Source organism: Pseudopodoces humilis, chromosome 1, assembly GCF_049639895.1.
Source record: "Pseudopodoces humilis isolate 2021_Gansu_Grassland_sample_001 chromosome 1, ASM4963989v1, whole genome shotgun sequence".
Taxonomy (NCBI): domain Eukaryota; kingdom Metazoa; phylum Chordata; class Aves; order Passeriformes; family Paridae; genus Pseudopodoces; species Pseudopodoces humilis.
Window position 1 is genome coordinate 143,398,148 of NC_142200.1, and position 19,940 is coordinate 143,418,087.

Genomic DNA, 19,940 nt, shown 5'->3' on the forward strand with positions numbered 1-19,940 from the left:
AGGGAAAGGAAGAAGGAAGTAATGCACACTTGTAACAAATCTTTTATAAATGTGCATTTGGAGAGATGATTTCCCCATCCAAACTGTTCCTGGAAAAACAGATTTGCTTTGAATTTTCTCTGCCATTTCTTCATTACTGTTGTTCAGGTGCAACTTTTATGATTGTTTCAGCAATGCAGCACTTTAATGGCTTTCACTACTTGGCAAACTGAAAAAAGATATGGGGTTGAGAAAACAAGCAGGTTTCAGTACATGTGACTTTAGTAGGTGTGTGCTGCTTCAGAGTTAAATTTCAATTCTTAAATAGATGGGTGTTCTGCAAGCACCATTCAGTGTTCCTTTAGTGGATCTAAAAGTTTGACAGAAAAGCAGTTGAACATGATACCAGGAACAAGGAGAGATTTTGTGGATGACCTGAATTGAAATCACAGGAAATTCTTTAATATTTCATGGACGCCTGCAAAATATGGTGCCAGTTTATTCAGGGATTTGAAAGCAGCTGCAGAGTAAAAGTGTCTAATGAAAATGAAATAAATTTCCTGTGAATGGAATAAATTTTGATTGTGTGTCTGAGTGCAGTAATTATACATGTCACGCAGTAATTAGGCAGTCACAATGTGGCCACGGTGTCTTTCTTTGTCTGCAGATGGTCTGGGAGAACGGCTGTGTCGTTATTGTCATGCTGACACCCCTCGTGGAAAACGGAGTCAAACAGTGCTACCACTATTGGCCAGACGAAGGGTCAAACCTCTACCACATCTACGAGGTACCTGCACAAAATATCTGGTTGCAAACGTGACAGTAAGTGCAGGGGCTGATTCCTTACGGGGCACAATGATGCTGGAGACGATCTAACCTGGAGGTCGAGCTGCGGACTCTGAAATATGCTTGGTGTGCCTTCGGCTAGTTTCGCGTTTGCAAAAAAAATTGGAGCTCAGCTTTAACAGCAAGGTGCTTTCCACCAAATAAAATATAGTAAATAATGAGTGAAATATTGCAATATTAAAAAGGACAATAATTTTTGCATCTTGAATGGTTTTGCAAGTGGTTGGTCTATGAAAGCATGTATTTATATTTTATTGGAAAATAGCATTTTTAGAACAAGTGAGTTTTGCCTTAGGATAGCCATATGTAAATCTTTGTAGAAAAACCTCTATATTGCTGTAGTAATTAATCCTATCTATTTTTATCTCTTGCCTCAGTCACAACAACAAATATATATTTTTATTTTCTGCTTTGCATTTCTAGCCCAAAATATCATATCACGAGTTGTGTTGCAATGCAGCATTGACAACAACTGTCAGATTTTTCCAGTGGTCCAGCTGTGTAGAGGAAGAAAATAATACCACAATGCCAAATACGAAGAAATGTGGAGAAATCATGAAGAAATCCTGTTATTTAAACCAAAATGGGAATAAAGTCATTTTCTGAAAAGATGAGCTCTGCAAATAAGCTGCATTTTTTAAAGCTATTTTTTCTTCATAGCAAAAGAAACTGAATTATCACTTCTCATGTGAATTCAACTCAGATTTTTAAGACCTCTGAGAGTATCCTGGGCAATGCATTTGTGGACATTTCTGAAAAGAAAGGAACTGCCAGTCTAACACATTTTCAATACAAAATATCTTTTGTATTCACATAATGTTATAAAGATTAAATTCAGTGAATTTGCCTTTTGCATTAAAATTGTCAAGATTTTTCTTATGTTTTCAATGCAGTACCAATGGCAGCTAACCCCTTTGACAGCTACATTGATTGCTACATCAATTTTTTCCCCCCCCATTACTGGCCAATTTGCTAATAAAAATAAAATTTTCATGCAACTCCTTCATGCCAGAAATCTTACACCTGCAATCCTGAAGATGTGACTCGCAGCCAGAATTGCTGATCTCCGTTTGTTCTTTCCTGTGGGTGTAGGTAAATCTTGTCTCTGAGCACATCTGGTGCGAGGATTTCCTCGTGAGGAGCTTCTACCTGAAGAACCTGCAGACAAACGAGACCCGCACAGTGACACAGTTCCACTTCCTCAGCTGGAACGATCGGAGGGTTCCTGCTTCCACCAGATCACTTCTGGATTTCCGCAGGTAAAGCACAAAGTATGGCACTTCTTTCGAGACTGTATGGGTCTGAGGAACCTAGTGCTTTTTATGTCCTTTAAAGATTTTTGGGTTGAAAGGAGGCTCCTCAGCCTGTGATGCCACAATGCTAAACTAAGAGAAATATCTTCAGTAGGTTGATGTTTAGGGTTGCCTCACACAGAGATGTTGCCCGGGTTTAAGACATATTTATTTCCCATTTAGAGATCAATACTTTCCCTCCATTTGTATAATCTCAGTGCTTCTGTATTTCTTTGTTTTTCAAGTATTTATCCACTCTGCAACTTCCAGGCTTTTTGTGTGGCTCCCCCAAGATCCTTATATCAGGACTCTCACAAGTAAATTAGGAAGTGTGAGCATGCTTGAAAAAAAGAATCACAATGGAGTCATATGACGATAGCATCATTCCCATGGGATCATTTGCTCATAAGGATCCAACAGCGAGGTCTGCAGACCTTTGGCTGCAGAAGGTGGAAGCTTGAGAAAGCAGATGAAAATGTTGACAAAGCGTACCCTTTGGAACTTCAAAAAAAGTCAGTATGGCTTTAAAATACAAACATAGAAAGGCAAAAGCTGTGAAAGTCCTTACCATCTTCTCTAATGTTTGCTGTGCCTATCTAAATTTTAATTTGAAAATTAAAGCCATGCATGATAAATAGTGGAGCGAAATAATCTTCATTTGATTGCAAACCGTGCCCAGTGCATCACGTGTAGGTGTTAGCGTGTACCAGCTAATCCACAGCGATGCGCTTATGACTAATGAAAAGAATCTCCAGGAGGTTTGGGGAGCTGGTGCTCAATCCGCCAGCGGCCTGTGGGATCGCGTGCTGTTCTCTCTGCTCTACAATATTATCTACAACCCCCCAAAGTGATTATGAGGGGCTCAGTGCTCAAAAGGTCCAAACTTGTTTCTTTCAAGGAGTGCTGGGAGCTCTGACTGATGCCAGTCAAAGTTGTGCATCTGCACCTGAGGAGACGAGCTGGCGCACAGCCAACAGGAGCTGGGTGCGCAGTTGTCTGTTGGCAAAATTTTACCCTTAAAAATGTAGGACTAAATGCCACCCTGCATCCACTCAGTACTCTTGTACGTATTGCAAGGCTTTTCAAAGCAGAGAGACATCTCACACGGTGCAGGTCAGGTAATGGAGTGCAGCTGCTCTGAGTCACCTGGAGCTATGGCTAGGTGAGGATGTAAGGATATACTACAGAGTCACAACACAAAAGCAGTAGTGGAGCAAGGAAGCACAGCCATAGGATGGAGCTGAAATTGTAATTGAATTTTCAAGGTTTTCTTTCCTGGGTTCAACTTTAATATGATTTTTTATAGGTTGATTTCCCTTTGCTTGTGGTACCGAGGAAGTTGCCTGTAGTGCATTTCTGTAGTGAGAATTGTGACTCGGTTCCATTAAGCTGTGTGAGGCTGCAGCACAGAGCCAGTGCAGCGTCCGGCTTTGCTCTTTTCAAAGTTAGTGGGAAATCTGCTAGCAATTCTAACTAGAGCATAAATGAGCCTATACAGCCAGGACTTCTGAAGTTCAGAGCACCTCGCCTCTGACTTGTTTCAGTAAGGATTGAAGTCCCTGCGTGAGCTGCAGGATTAGATCTACAGTAAGTCACAGTTCACATCGCCAGGAAAGCGCTTCTTAGAGTGACATTGTGTAAGGGTTAAATAGCCGTGTTGAAGAAGTGTTGTGCAATACTTTGAAAAAGAAAAATGATAACTAGATGAGAAAAGTAGCAGAGCTGCCATTCTTTGTATTTTAAGCCAGTATGGGAATGAACCTGTTAAGATTTAATTGAATTCTGAGTGTTCATTTCACATGTATTCACAGTCCAGTGTAGGGTACTGTAATCATTTGCTACGTGTGGATTTTGTACAATGAACTCATAGTGCTGAATGCATAGTAAAATTCCTCCTGAAAAGGAATTTTGGCATGCACAATAGCTGGTCTATGAATCTCAGTTTTCTTGGTCATCTGATCTTCAGGTTTTGGGTTTTTTTTGTTCTTTTTTAATGACAAAAAAACTAATGCACTATTGCTAAAATAATGTATTTGGAATTCATTTATACAATACATGTTTTGCACCTGAAGCTTTCTATTTAAAGTACAAGCTGTGCTGGATTACGACAGCTGAGTCATAAAGCCCCCAGAAAAATGTCTGACAGTGCTACCATACTCTAAGTAGGGTAGTGCTAGGAAGGGGCTGCTCTCATTTCTTTTAATCTTATCTATGTTTTTATGTGCATTCAGTGTGTTTGTATATATATATATGGATATGTGTGTATATTTATATATTCACATACATATATGAAATTAAGCATATACATAACCAACCCTCTATTTTTTATAATTCATCACCAAGAAAAATTGGATTCCCAAAATTACCTTGCCCAGAGTCTGCGGAAATATGGACCTAAACATTTTTATTGAAGTAAATTTTGCAAGTCTCTTTGAAAGCTTACATTTCTCTTACTCTGTATCAGACAGTGATTTAGATGATTTTGCATCTAGCACATACATTAAACCTTGCTGAATAATCTATCATACTTTCATAATGTAGGAATAAATTGCCAAAAAGAGATTATTCTATATACTTTACAAATCTGTACAAAAGACAGTCCCTGAGAGGTGAGGCTACTACGGAAACCACTGGTCAGTTTTAAATGCTTCTGGAGTCCTAATTTCATTTTGAACAATAGACCAATCATTATTGCTCTGGACTAGCTTGTTAGTCATGCACTGATATGTGTCATTAAATATTTCTTGAGCCCAGAGGGAGCACATTTACACTTTAAAGAGGGACTGCTAAGCTAAAAGATAATTAGCATCACATGTGAGGGCTTTGCTTAAAATATATATCTATTATGCTATCACTTCTCGCTGTGTGCAATGGCATTTACTAACACTGCTCACTTTAAAAATGGACAAATTCTTATTTTGCCAGCTAATTAGCGGTTGCCAGTGTCATTTTTGTGATGTTGCAGCTAGTAATATGAGCCCAGTTGCATAGTCACAAAAGTGATCATTGGAAACTGTGACTCTGCTGCAGGGACAATGTGGGAAACCCCTTTTCTGAGCCTCTAACGACCTCTGACCTTTGCTTGCTGATGGTTTGCATGATGATTTCTTTTTCACTCAATGAGCCAAGGGTTGGTTTGTATTACTAATCATTCTTTCTAAGTTAATTCTTCCTGTATATGTATATATATATATAATATATATTTTCTTCAACATTCAAGAACTTTGCTTACTGATGAATTTTCAGCTCACTCTCATTAGCCAGAACTAAGAATGAAATGAGATGTTGCTGCACTTCTAAATATTTTCATGAGCTATATATAGACAAAGCTATGAACCAGCTGGATTGAAACCCTTTGTTTTAATGTGTTTTCTGAAATGTGTGATAATGAAAATGTTTGAATAAAACTGACAAACATAAGGTGTCTTTCCCTAACATGTGTCTCTGGCTTTCTGATTTACTGAGAGGTCTGATAGATTTAGATGGAGTTTGTCATTGGAATTATATTAGGACTTTGGTAGATGGCTAGTCACAACATGCAAATATCATATTAGTGGTGCCACCCAAGGAACAAAGGAACCACACAAGCAGAAAGAGAAACGGTAAATACCCCTCTGTAGTGATTAGCTTTTACTTAATACTTGAAATGGAAAAAACAACTCTTTACTAATGCACATGGTGGGGGTGGGGGGAGAGTGACCAGCTGCAAGTTGGGGAATGCAGGCTGACTGTATCAGATGTTGGTACAGACATTCCAAATATAACTGTACAATTAAAAAAAAAAAAAAAAAAAACACCAAAAAAAACCCTGCCAAACCAGGCTTTATATCATATAGAAGGAGCTGATCCTCAAGATATGACCATCAGGAATTGAATGGTTCATTCATGTGAAAACTCTGCTGTAGCCCAAATCATTGAAGTTTTGTTGGATACTGCCTGCAAATAGATATATTTATGGACATATAAATGGTCCATTTAACTTCTGAAGTCACATGCTACTCAATGAATTATCACTCATCTAATAAGAACATTGTTCTACTGCATTAATTACTTACATCCAGGGAATATAAATAGAGACAGAATGTTTCTGCAAGTATGATTTACATAAGCAAGCAAGAGAGTAAGAATTGTGAAAAGTCCTTGAATTCAAATGTTTAAAGGAAAACCCTACAAGAACTTAATATTATTCTCAAGTTTGGTTAGAATCTTCAGTAACGAAAAGAAGAATGTAAAAACTTGGTTTCATGGGATATCACCAGTACCTCCATAGCCCATTTGGGTTGAGTTCCAGGTATCCCAACACCCTGTCAGAAGTTTAGGCATCTTCAGGCTATACTATAAGCAGTGTTTAAAGATATGTGCATGTTTTCACAGCACAGATGTTAGTGAATAGATGAACAGCCAAGAACTAAATGATTCAGTAGGTTAGTTATGCTTTAAAATTCATAATAACATCACACCACTGTTGTCAAATTTCAGCAGCTCCCTTTAGTTTAGTTAATCAGGATCCTGTGTAGCATTTACACTGAGCTAGGGGACTATTAGAGCACCCCTTGGAAGCTGCCCTATGAAATTATTTCATAGGAGACCTAGCTCCAGTAAACTCAAACATCTCATCAAACAATTTGAATGAAAGGTTCTGATTTCTTGAAGCAATGCTTTCCCATTTTAGCCTTTATTCATCTTGCCTTGTTAACATATGTGTGCATATTTTATAGGTTTTTGGCCTGTAACGTACTTGACATGCAAAATATATCCTAGAGCAAAAGAGAGGGCTTGGGATTTTGGTTTTTGTAAGGCAATTTAAATAGATTTAAACCAATTTTGTAGGCTCTATTCTTAGACTGAGTATCTTGGTTTGCTTCAGCACTAGTTAATTCCTTCATTGAGTTTACATATCAGCTGACCTGTTCTGTGGCTGTACTTTTATTGATTGCTTTCACATATATTCACTTTTATTGATTGATTTCACATATATTCTCTTGCCACTGAGAATGTTGAACCAGGAAGCTGTCAAAGACAACAATGTGTAAACATTAAGTATATAACACTTTTGCAATAGAACCAAAGCTTACTGATGGGTTTAGTTATTTTTACTACAATAAGATTATATTTTAGGATTTTTAAGAAGTGTTTGAGGAGATTTGGCATTTGCCTTTCTGGGAAGAAGTGGTGTTACAGATCAGCACACGTTGTATAAAGTGTAGTGGAATCGCCTTTTTTAATTTTGTATTCAGTTTGATGTCCCTTGATATTTCTTTGAGCAGGCTTATGAACTCAAAGTTGGCCTCAAAATCAAGGGATCTCAAGATAATCTTAGTTTTGGAGCTAAGACATGAACGATTTGAGAAAATTGCTCATTTGCTTTGCCCAGACAACAGTAATAATGGAATGTTTTCTGGGATTTCTTAGGCATCAAACCAGAATCAAACTTCAAACAAGATTATCTGTCTAACAGCGTGTTATATTAGGAAACTATCAACCTGAGTATTTCTTTAAAGACATCAATATATGCATTTTCTTATTGCTTATTTTTAATAGTTGGCTAAAGAAACATTATATAATATGCTTAATTAATTTTTTGTGTCTGTTTTATTTCAGAAAAGTAAACAAGTGCTACAGGGGTCGGTCTTGTCCAGTAGTTGTTCATTGCAGGCAAGTACAATTTCTAAAATAGCTTTAGAGAGATCTGTATGTGTAAGAATTTAACATAGATATAAACGAAGTGGGCAAATTAAAGCTTTACATGAATCAGTACAGTAAGGTAGGCTAAAAGTTTTAAGTATAATTCAACCAAGTATTAATGTTATTTAATACTCAGGATCTGTTTTCATCATAAAATTATCCTTCCATATGATTTTTTTAGATGTTGAGCCATGACTTAATAACATATGGCCTTGCTTTCTAGTATAAGTAGCACTTCAATTTCATACATCTCCTTCAAAATTAGAGGTGTTCTTTGCATGCCCTCCTAATTTAGTCTGCTTTATTTTATTAACACTTAATTATGTTTTATTTCTTCTTTGCTTGTTTTTAGTGATCAGGGTAAGAGGGCAATGTCAGGGAGTGGAAACCTGCCCACAGACGGAGCAATTTTTTAAGCACAGAGTATGTTTAGGCCTGACAATGTGATAGATGCACACGAAAGCTGTCAGGCAGTTCAATGGAAAAGCTGGCCATAATAACATTAATGTTGAGTTTTGCCATTGGAGTTTCTGACTTATTTGCCAAAAATATCCTTGTAGATAATGAAGGCAGAAAAACAGCCCTGCTAAGATGCAGGATGTTTGCCATGTGGCACTTCACTTTGGATGGGAGTGAGGAGGGAGGGGACGTGTTCCTCACGTGTGGCTCAGCCAAGTGAGGATGTAAGGAGCTGAATGCTCCAGAGGGGACTTGTGGGCATTGCCTTCAGGAAACATGAGAAAAGAACTATTTGATGCACAATGAACATCCTTCAAGTTTCTCGCTCTTTCCTTACTGTGATGGATGGAAATATCTACCATGAGCTCAGCAGTTTTTGTTTTTATTGGGCCTGATTGCTGTCTTGTCTCTCATTATTCAGCTTAACTAATAAGATTGTGTCTTTTTTCCCTTCATAGACAGAGAAAAAAAAAAATTATTACCACTAGCTCCTTTTCTCTAAACAGTGATCTAGTAACTGAAAGAAAAAAATCTCTGTCTACAGAAATTAAGTTTCATAGTCCGCCTGTAAAAAGAATGCAATAACGTGCTTCATGCTGTTCTATTATTTTTTTCTTTCGTTAATTCTTGTACACAAATTGAGCTATCAATAAAAATAATGGCCTAATTAATAAAACTACATACCAGCCTAATGGGTCACACATGCACCTTTGTAAAAATTTTGGGGAGGGAAAGAAAAAAAGCTTTTATTTAAAGTCTTAATTATGTTTGCTAACAGCAGCTCTAAAAGAGCATCACGCTGGCAATTACACGTTGCTCTCTGAAAGGGACACAAGCTGCATTCAGATTAGGGAGCTTTCCCCCTCCCAAGGCTTGAGTCTCACATCTCTGAGGAAGGGCTATTGATACACAAAATTTAAGGCTATTTCTTAGGAATTACAAGATAATATTTCTTTCTGGTCATTGCTACTAGGGAGGAACTAAAGGGAAAGGTACAGAGAAAAAATAAACCACTCATATATAGTGAAGACTGCAGTCCCTCAGTAATCAAATATTTGTTCTTGAGCAGATTTATGCGTTCCCTCTGACCACTGCTTTCAAATGCAATGTGCAGCATTTTTTACTGTTCTGGATAATGTTCTTGTCAAACTTACTGGGAGTTCTTCATCTCATATATAAGTGAGTGTAAGGTTACTATATGTACACTTCTTGAATAGAAATGGTATTCAGGTTTAGGGTTTTCCACTATTGTTTAAAATGTTTTTCTTGCATAAATACAACTTGGCTTAAAAAAACAAAACAAAGCCCTGTTCTCCATGCAGGGTAGTAGTTAATCTTCCACAACCAGCTTGTGTTTATTCAGTGTAAGCTTTCTCTACCCTCTCAGTACCCTCCTTTAACCCCTCATTCTCTCCTCTCCCACCATGTGTAACACTATGACATTAAGGGCAGGTATCTTCATGTTGAGTCTAGATGCACATTGATAGGCTTTATTTTTTCTTTTCCCTTTTCTGTTGGCAGTGATGGTGCGGGAAGAAGTGGAACCTACATTCTAATTGACATGGTTCTCAATAAAATGGCCAAAGGTGAGAATTGAAAGGCTTGTTACTTCCTCAGTACTGAAAGATGTGCTTGTGTTGCCATGACAACAGTGGGGGAGCAATATTCACAGAAAATCTGAGAATAAATTAGAGGCAAATTGTACTCTTTCCTGAATGTTCTGTAGTTTTATTTTCATACCTAACGCAAATGCTTTGTGAATGAGAGGTGTGTTTGTGCTGTTGAGAAGTATTTGAATTTTTAAATTTATCATTTAAAATAGTTATTGCAGTTTTTTTCAAGAGATGCCTTGGGGCTGTACAACCCTCATTTAGGTCCTGGGCTGTGTCATGGCTGTTGCCCAGTCCCCTGTCACCTACCCCACCACAACAGTCAGATGTGATTGTTTTCCTTTTTGGAGCTGCCCATTGCCACCAATGTGTGTAGAAGTGGTGGTGCCAGACAGGGCCTCATGTCTAGCACAGATTTGTTTCATACAAGAAAAAAGGCTGTAGTGGACAGGACAGAGGACTGAAAATAAATCTCCATTGCCAATTCTAGCACTATCTGTTCGATATTGAACAATGTATTTAACTTTTCTGTTTCTTAAAAGTCTCATCTGTGGTATGTAATTTTATGAAGTGGGAAATAACCCATCAACTGAACATAAACTTGTTTGTTAAAATGAGCATTCTATAGATACTCTAGAGATTGGGACCATTCGTTGTTTTTTTTCTTGATTCGTAAAATTGTTCATGGTGGGAAGTACTTGAGATGCTCTGAAATAATCTTTGTTAGAACTGAAAAAAATTTTAATACTGGTTTTTAATAAGGAGGGTGAGAGTGAGCATGTAAATCTGACCAAATAAACAAAAAGAAATTTGCCTTCATTGATTCTTTACCTGAGTTCTTAAGCCACATCTGGCATTATGCACACGTGTATTTAATGAAAAAGGATTAGGTGTAAAAATGTACTCATTTATAAAGAGAAACAATATTTAGTTCTTTGAATTCTAATCACTTTACATATTTTGTTTAATATCTTCTAACACTGACATATTTTTATATGTAGTTTAAAAATACTCTCCATGCTTTGCAGTCATCTGCTGCTGCATCCTGAATATTCCAGTCCTCTGGGACATGGTGGCATCCGGTCCCGTTAGAAAGAAGATTTTAGCTTTTTTTTTTTTTCCCTCCAGATTCTGTTAACATGTCTCATCAAACATGGACTGAATTTTCTGCCCGCAAGCATCATGTGGAACTTGCCACTGATGCTAAAAGAAGTTGTATGTTTGCCTTCTCCTTTGCGCTGTACTGAAAATAAATTTTTAAGTGGGATGAGATTAGTTTTTTATGCTCGTTGGAAAATAGGTTTTTGCTCTGTGAAGGAATATGGAGATATTTCCAATGCTTGTTACTTGCCACATGACAACCTAGACTTTAAAAATAGAAGCAATGGTACATAGTAAAATTAATGTAGACCTTTGTTAAGTGTTTGTTCACTCATTTCGGCCATCAGCAGTGAGAAGCCATAATGAAAACTGGATTTAAAGTATGTGCAATTTATTGGCATATAGAAGTAAATGAGGAGTATTTTCTAGCTCGGGGCTTTCAGCCACTTAAGGGAGGGTTGACTTTGTTGTAAAAGCACTGAAGAATGCCATTTATTGACTCCATTGTACCATGTAATGTCAAATTCCATTTTAAGTGTGGGCTTAGCGCTTCACAATGCCAGACAAGTCATGTGAAACTGGCCAGAGAAAGGCGTCACAGGGCTTTTTGGAGATCGGTCACCCCCATTTTGTTCTTGACCTGCTCCCCTCTGCCCGTGGGGGTGTGCGACGCGAAATCCCCTGACCTGGTGCTTTGGCTGGAGTTTAAATGAAAGATCAAAGGGCAGAGCGGGCATCTCAGCCCTGCTGAGGTGGGCCTTTCCCAGGCTGTCACACTGTGCGGCCGCCAAAGGTTTTGTTCGGGCGGGAGCCGCGGCCCAGCCTGTGCGGCCGGGGCCCTCTTTGTCTGGCCTGAGAAGCTGGAGGCCCAGGTTGAGGATCCAATGTTCATCAAATGATCAAAGGCCTGAAGCCCTGGACATGAAATCTTTCTTTCCATTTCCTTTTCTTAGAGAATGAATTGCACGAGTGGCAAAGAATGCCCTTTCCAAAGCTTTTATGCGCAGTGCGAGGGCTAACTTCAGAGTCCTTCAGCACTGAACATAAAAATGTAAGTGCACTTTCAATCTGGGCCCAGCTGCAGGGCCAGCATCGAGGAACCCTTCTTTCAAAAAGGCTTTTAAGGATTAAGGTCTTCAGTCTTTCAAAAAAAAAAAAAAAAAAAAGCAAAAAAAAAAACCAGCCAAAAAAAAAAAAAAACACCACGGACTTTTAAGAATAAACTTAGAATAATTTGAGTTTCTTGTTCCATGGTCTGGTTTATTAGAAAGTAGACAATAATGCATTTTTAAATCAAAGTAAATAGAGGAGTACTTAGTTTCAGCAGTGGGAAAGTAGAAAGCAATCAATAAATGCCTTGGCTCTTTAGTGGGTTCTTTAATAGGTTGGGCAAAGGAGCTCCTTTTTCATGTAATGATTTACTTCCCTGCATTCTCTTAGACAGTTAACTGTAAATGCCTTTGTCATTTACAATTCCTTCTACTGCTCATTGAATTAGTGCTAACACTTAGTCTATTAAACACGTTATAAATTCATATCTTCTACCTTGCTGTTTCCAGCCCTCATATTATTTTCAATGCTGAAAACCACCAACAAGGGACCTGTTCCTAAAACCTCAAGCAGGGGAAAAGAAATGAAGTTGGGGAGGATTTTGTGTTTGACATCTGCCACATCAGTTTGATGGCCCCAACCCCTTTGAGGAAGTGAATTTTAAAGAATGAAAATTTAAAGAAGCAAAGCGTCTCAGCTCAGGGCACTTGGAGGACAGTAAAAGTTGTTACCGAGGGCAGAAATTCTCCTGTGATGTATATGAGGGGTGAATTGAGCTGGTGGAAGGATGTGCAGGATCTGACAGGGGCACTGGGACAGATTTGCTGTCGGGACAGGTTCTTAATGAATTTCACTGTCCTCGGTGCCGTAAATTCAATGACTGCATCTGTGCACTTATTCCTAAGATCCACATTAAATAATCTGAGATACTGGAATGTCAGAGAGCAGCAGAGTCTATCCAGTGCTATCATTCCTGTGTCACATCAACAGGAGCTTTCAATGCAAAGCATATCCTTTTGTTTCATTGTTCCAATAAGTAATGTAGTTATTTATTGTGTAGTTATTACTATTTTTTTTTCTTCCTAGCTTCCTATGCTGTTGCCTAGAAAGTTTGGACCAGCTGAGGTCCCATTCCAACCTGGTGTTCTGTGATTCTGTGATATGCAGAGACCCTGATCCTGTACCCATCAAGGCAATAGGAAAAATGAAACAGTGTTGAATCTGCCCTTACAGTAACATATTTAAATACTATTTAACATGTTTCAACTATGACACCTATTTAACTATGATGACTATTTGTACATGGGTGCTAGAGTTTTAAGACAGTTACCAAATCACCTCTCATTTCTGTGACAGCCATCTTTGGACAAGCTTTAGTTTTGATTTAGAAGCTGAAAAGTGATTTAGTTCAGTCCATGTGCATTTTCATGATTTAAATAAATGCAGAAAATGATAATGGATTGTTTTTGTAGATAACAATGCTTGCTGGATTTTTTGATAGGGACTGTTTCTCTGAGGCTGATTTCTGCTAAGAATTTCAGCATTCTTGATGTATTTACAAGTTTTATCCTTTGTTACTAGGGAAGATAAGATGATTTAGATTTAGTCTACTTGATATTTCTTCCTCACTTCAAACTCACACTAATGCTGAGCTGATCAGGTTGGGGTTTTTTTGTGATCTAGAGAAAAGTTGAGAATTTTCTCATTTCATCTCTTTCCCGCAGGCTTATTGTAGTGACTAAAAGTGTGATATATTGCAAGACATTTTTATTGAGTGTTTCTGGCACCGAAAAAAAAAAAGAAAAAAAGAAAAAAAAAAGAAAAAAAAAAGATGAGATTATGAGTCTTCCCACTTTAATTTTTCTGAACTGAGAGGCTTGGATAGTGTAGATAATAGTTTGATTTTTAGATATTCATCCAGCCAGCAGCTGCTTAGGGTTTGCTGACCATCCATTTTCTTGTGTTTGAACTAGCTGAAACGAGATGAGTCAAAGGGAAGGCGAATATGAATTTTAAAATCCTTTTAAAGTATTGATTTCCAAATTCTAAAACCCAGCAAAAAAGATTCGATTTAGCAAAGCTGAACCAACGGTTTATTCTCTTGCATTCAAAAGCTTGGATTATAATTGATGAGCACACACACTCTGGCTGGGGCTGGCTATGGAGGTTATCTCCCCAAGTCCTTTCCTTGCCCCTGCTACCCTATTGTCTGAGGGTCTTGTGAGTCAGCTCCTGAGCAGATGCAGTTTATACCGTGACATTTTAAGGCAAAACAAAAGATTCCTTAATTCGCCTTCTGACTCATCGTGATCAAATGATTTGGGCTAATCTGAACCCTTGCTGAGGTTTTGCTTATCTGCTGTTTGGATTTAACAATCATAATGAAGTTGTGGGGTTAGCTCCTCTCTGAAAGGATTTTATGAAAGGAAATGCTTGCCCATACTCGTGTTAAAATGGATTCAATCTGCTTATTTTTGAGTCCTTATGCAAAGTCTGAGAAAATTCTATTGTTCTGTTGTGCCGATACAAGTCTAGAGCTGACTATTTCTGACATGCTTTTGGTGAATGAGGGAATATTTCCTCAGCCCAGGATCAAGCTTCTCCCATGAAAACAAAATTTAACATACTACATTTCATATAAGGATTGAGAGAATGTATAGTGTAAATGGGAGATTTATTTTTTCTGGCTTTTTTAAGGTAGTTAATGGTTAGAGGGTCAAAAAGTGGGATTAGAAATAGGTGGTATTCTGGAAAAAAATTCGCAGCAAAAAAATTCAGGACTTAAAAATATAATTGGTTTTGGATTCTAAGTTTGAATTGATTACATGGCTGATCTTTGAGATTTGGGTGAGACAGATTATTATCTCTAGGAACACAGGAAAAAAATAGAGCCAAAAAATTGGGGTTTGCATTGTTTACTGTTGTGCTGTCCACAAGACCACCTCAGTTCTCAGCAGCAGTAGTGCCAACCATGTAAATCTGAAATGCTGCTATTTCAATTTCCAAAGGAAGGTGCTCTTGTCCATGTAAATGTATCGTATGTTATAAGGCCGGTTTTTCGAATGAGCTGCATTTATGTATTGTAACTTTTATGTAATGAGTTACCCTGGAAACACAATTAGGCAAATAGTGCTCGTTCTTGCAGCCTTTCCCTGCAGATAATTAATCACAATGAGAGCTGGGCCCCCAGCTACATGCACAAGTGTATGGGGAATGTGTAGGATAGTTTTTCACAGTCCAGCCTGAGATGCTCAACAAACTCTTACTATTTTGAAAAAGCTGTTTAAAACAGTGTTTATTTCCTTCAAAAAACACATTTGGATATATGATGCTTTAAAGCTTTTTGCATGTTATTGCCTTCATGGAGTCATCAATTAATACTTCATAAAAGATAAAAAATGTAGCACGTTCTACAAGCTTCTGTTCTGAAATGAATTAGTGACCATGGGGAAGGTGTTCTTGGTTGATGCTTCCCACTGTATGTTGTATGTTCTGCATTTTTAGGTGGCTTCCTTTTACAGAATATAAAGATTTCAAGCAAAAATTAAACATGTTATTGATACAATTTCTTTAGCCTTTTTTTTTTTTTTTTTTTTAAATTTAGTGCTCAGGGATTACCCTAAAACAGCCATATTTCTTGAGTTGTTTGCTGTTCTGAGGATTTTATTGGAAACTATTTGGGAGTAGGAAAGTAGGGTAGAAAGCAATCCTAATTATCCAGGGTTAGGGGCAAATGAATTGTGAAGAAAGACTGATCAGACATGGCTGTTCCTTGGGAGAGGAAACACGAAGGGAGGTCCCCATAGAGCACTGGAAGACCCTGAAAGAAATGTATTGATGTCAGTAAGCAGCTTGAGATAGTGACTAATTTGAAAACAAGAGGTCATTGACTGAAACTACGGAGGAGACAAGCAGATAAAGATTTTGTGTGGCTTTTTTTTCCCACAAATGGGTAGGTTAGGATATGGAAAAGTGAAAAAGCTAGGTCACAGAAGTACTGTGCTACTGCTTTGAAGGCAGCTGGGCATGTGTTTGGAAAAAGAAATTTATATACAGAGGGTAAAACCATTTCTTTTCCAGTAGCTAATCTCATGCAGCAGAGAAATGTTCAATTGACCAGTGGTGGTCTTCTGGCTGTAAAGGGTACAATTTGGTACCTGAAGTGTAGTTATTCCACAGTTTCTATAGCTGGACCAGTTTAGTCACTTCTAAGGGTAAACTCTGTTTAAAAGAGTTTAAAGAATGAATCCATAACAGTTGCATCTTTTATTCAGGTCACTCCATGTACTGTCTTGTGAGAGCTTTGCCACCTACGTGCAACGTAAAATGAAAGTAATGTAAAATGTAGTTCTTACAATTTAATAGATTTATGTAGGCGAGCTACTTCTGTGTCTCCTGGAAAGAAAATGCATATTTTCCAAAGGGGACTGCAAGATTTTTTTTTAAGGCCAAGTGAGACATGTTTTCATAAATGTCTTTTTTGCAATAAGCATCTTAACTTTGTTCGTGTTTGAGTCATCACATGGAGATCAACTGCATTTCAGGTAATGTACCAAGAGTTTCTGGAAGAGATACTAAAAGAATCAAGTTGTGTAAAACTCCATGGGAGCTGATCCTGGGGAACATCTATTAGCAGGAAGTAACAGCATGTCCACAATACTTGCTCTGTATGTGCTGTGCGTGTCTAAATTCAACATGTAGGTTGAATTTAGATGTGTGCACTGGTATTTTCTACAGTGACAATAGGTGATTGTGAGATATTTTACCCCATATGGGATAAAGCTCATTAACAACCATTTCTTTAGCAATTTTTCTGTAGTAATTTAGGCATATTCATTTTACTTTTAACTTGTGGGCAGGGTGGAGGAAATCTAATTGTAAAAGAGAAACAATTCCTATCATGTATAGAGTACAATGTGACAATTCTCACACAATGGAAGTGAGGAAGGATTGGTCCTCAAATTAGCATCCATTTGCATTCAGTTACAGTGAGTGGTTTCTGCATGTTTTTTTCTTCAATGACAAAGGATATTAACTTAAAAACTGACATGTCAGCAGTGAATTTCTATCCCTGCAAGGCTGTTAAAATCAATGTAAAACTTTAGAAGCATTATTTTCCTGTATCATTTTTAAAAATATTAGATTGTGCCTAGGTCTTCCATCTTCAGTGTCAGCTTCCTTTGCATTGTGTACTGACAAAGCCATATCACATTTGTACATTTATTACATGCAGTCTTCAAGTATTAATACAAAATGTGTAAACAGTAACACATTATGTAATGCATATATGTAATGTACACTCTTTGTGTGCATGACTGTCACAATAATTTTAATTACTTCACTTTTATTACTTTAAGCACTCCCTTCTCCATTTACAGGCTTGCTTTGCCCATTGGGTACTTCTGCTGAAGTTGTTTTTGTTTGGTTTTCTTTTTAATAAAAGTAATGAAATTTTAATTTGGGTTGCTGTTAGGTGCATAGAAGCACGTACTTTGTCTGAAATTACAGACAATTCACTGACTCAGGCATAGGCTGGATCCATCCCTGACTACACACACATGCACACAGATTTTGTTCAGCTCAAAGAGTGAATAAGCTTATCATGAAAATGCCAACCTGAATACATTAATCTTTTTTGTTATCTTTAAAAGATACCCCTCACTAGGATTTTGCTGACACTTTTCTCTTTCCATGAAAAGCATCAAATGATCCTCCTGGCCAAGAGCAGAGCTACAGCAGCAGACATCTGGATAACTACAAATGAAAATTGCTTTTAATTTTGTAGTTTCTAGCTGATGGTCAGGCCCCTTTTTTATATCTAATACTTGCAAGTGTTTTTTATTTAGTGGTCACTTAGTCAATGCAAGTTGAAGGAAGAAAATGGGTTTTTTTGCAGCAGAGTGCTATACATGCAGCAGTTATTCATAGGACACATTTTTCACTTCCATGGCCTTCACTACACTGTACTGCTAGTTTATCTTTTCATTGTGTTCCGTGTTGTCTCTCTTCTGTCATTTCCCTCAAAATCACCAAATGTGGAGGTAAGGGAAATAGGGGAGCACAGATCTCAAACACCATAAGCTTTAGCAGATTCCAGCACTTGTGAGCCCAGAAATGAAGAGTAGAAACTCAGCTCTTTTCAGCCCAGGTTCATTCCAGCTAACTTCAGGCACATAAAACATCTAGTGTTAAGCACCTCACCTAACCTAGTTGTCTGGGTCTCCTCAGTCATCAAGGAGAACGATAAGCACCTCTGGAGGATAATTCTCAGGCAAATGAATTGCCCATCAGAGCTTCCCCTCTCTCTCTTAGCTGTTGAGAGAGGAGATGACTAACTTCAATTCGAACTTCAAGGATGGCTGGAGTAGATGAGATGAGGTTGGGCCTTTGAGACTAAGCTAGTTAGTAAATATTACCGGTTTGCTATTAAAACTAATGGTCAGTGAAGAAGTGGTGTTACACTCCCCCTAGTTATGACCCTTTTCTCTTTAATCAGATTGAGTTTGCCCCTCATATGGTGTGATTAAATGTTTTGCTGCAACATTAAGTACTCAATGGGGCAAACAGTTGCTGGGGCAGCTACATGAGCCTTCCTTTAGAAGCTGTCAGTGGGAAGCTGGAGGCATGTAGGACTTTAAGAGATTTGCAAATCTACAGCATATCTGTGCTATGTCCAGCTACATTAGACATTGGAAACAGAGTGGCTGTGACAGTGTAATAGTCCATGAGTGCTGATTTACCCTCTTAACTCACCAGAGAGGCCACTTCTGTCTCTATACACTGTGGCAGACAGAAGTGTAGATGGGTATGTTTGTGTATTAGGCTCCTGACAGACCTGGATCTATTTACTGTCTGTCCCTTTGTCTCCACAGTTCACTATCCCCTTCCTGTGGCAAAGCTGAATGCAGAAAAGGCCCAGAAAATCCAGTACCAAAGAAAGCCTCTTTGTCAGGCTTCAGGTGGGGAGGGAAGAAAGGCAGCACAAAGCCACTGTGCGCGAGTTTGCTTTGACCATGACGCATCACTTTTAGACATGAGTCATGCAGCCGTCACCCAAACATGACAAACACTTGCATTCTTCCTAAACACAGGCACACTGTGATGAGACAGCTTAGTGTCCTCACTGGCACTGTATTGTTTCCCCTTATTTTCCTTCTCAAGTGTATTTTTGCTGTTTCACATTATTACAAGCGTATCTTCCACAGCACTCCCGGCTGCCTGGGAATACTGAGCCGTGCAGGATCCAAGGCTGAAGGCTGCAAACACTAATTGGTTCTTTTTCACCTTCTAGCAACAACAGCATAAAGAACTGTAGTAGGCACTGTTCCTTCAAGATTTTAACAAGCCAGTTTTTAATCATAGCTAACAAGTCCCTTTGCCCTTCAAGGCCTAATTCAACATCTATACAGTATAATAAATACAAAAAGATGCATTAGGCAGGTAATATCTGACTAGAATGAAGCTGAATACTTTCTGCTACAAAAAGAAAGACATTTGGCAGGTCATTTCTGTATTGCCCTTAGTACTCAATTTTTTTCTGTTGGGATAAATGCTTATTCCCACACTGATCATCGTAATTTCCTTAAGGAGAAATGGTAGAGGTGCTAAGAGCCTCCCCTTTATAACTTCTCAGCATGACTCCTACCTCATATATTCAGTATTGTGATCACTTTATGATCAAGGAGAACAGAAAGAGGGCTGAGAAAGGTGCAAAGGGTATTGGAAAAAAAAAAAAATAAGAAGCTCTATCTAGGTCTTCACCTCTCTAGTGTCCAAGTACCTTATAATCATTAATGGATTTGCTTTCATAACAACTCATTAGGTAGGAAAAAAAATGGTTCATTTTATAAATGATGGTGTGAAACATAGGGTGAATTTAATGATTTAGCCCAAGTGGTGCAGGAAGTCAAAGTCTCAG

The 19,940-nt window shown here is 38.1% G+C and overlaps 1 protein-coding gene across 3 annotated transcripts in view; it reads left to right on the forward strand.

Moving 5' to 3' along the window:
- The window catches only part of PTPRN2 (protein tyrosine phosphatase receptor type N2), a 632,482-nt gene that overhangs the window by 597,567 nt on the left and 14,975 nt on the right, over nucleotides 1–19,940 (forward strand). For 2 of the 3 annotated variants that reach the window (XM_088055089.1, XM_088055094.1), the window contains 4 exons: nucleotides 647–766; nucleotides 1,918–2,084; nucleotides 7,719–7,772; nucleotides 9,783–9,847. In XM_088055089.1, the coding sequence (XP_087911215.1) occupies nucleotides 647–766; nucleotides 1,918–2,084; nucleotides 7,719–7,772; nucleotides 9,783–9,847 (406 nt within the window). Of the gene's footprint in view, nucleotides 1–646; nucleotides 767–1,248; nucleotides 1,490–1,917; nucleotides 2,085–7,718; nucleotides 7,773–9,782; nucleotides 9,848–19,940 lie in introns of those variants that run through there. The other variant, XM_088055102.1, reaches the window with a different exon arrangement.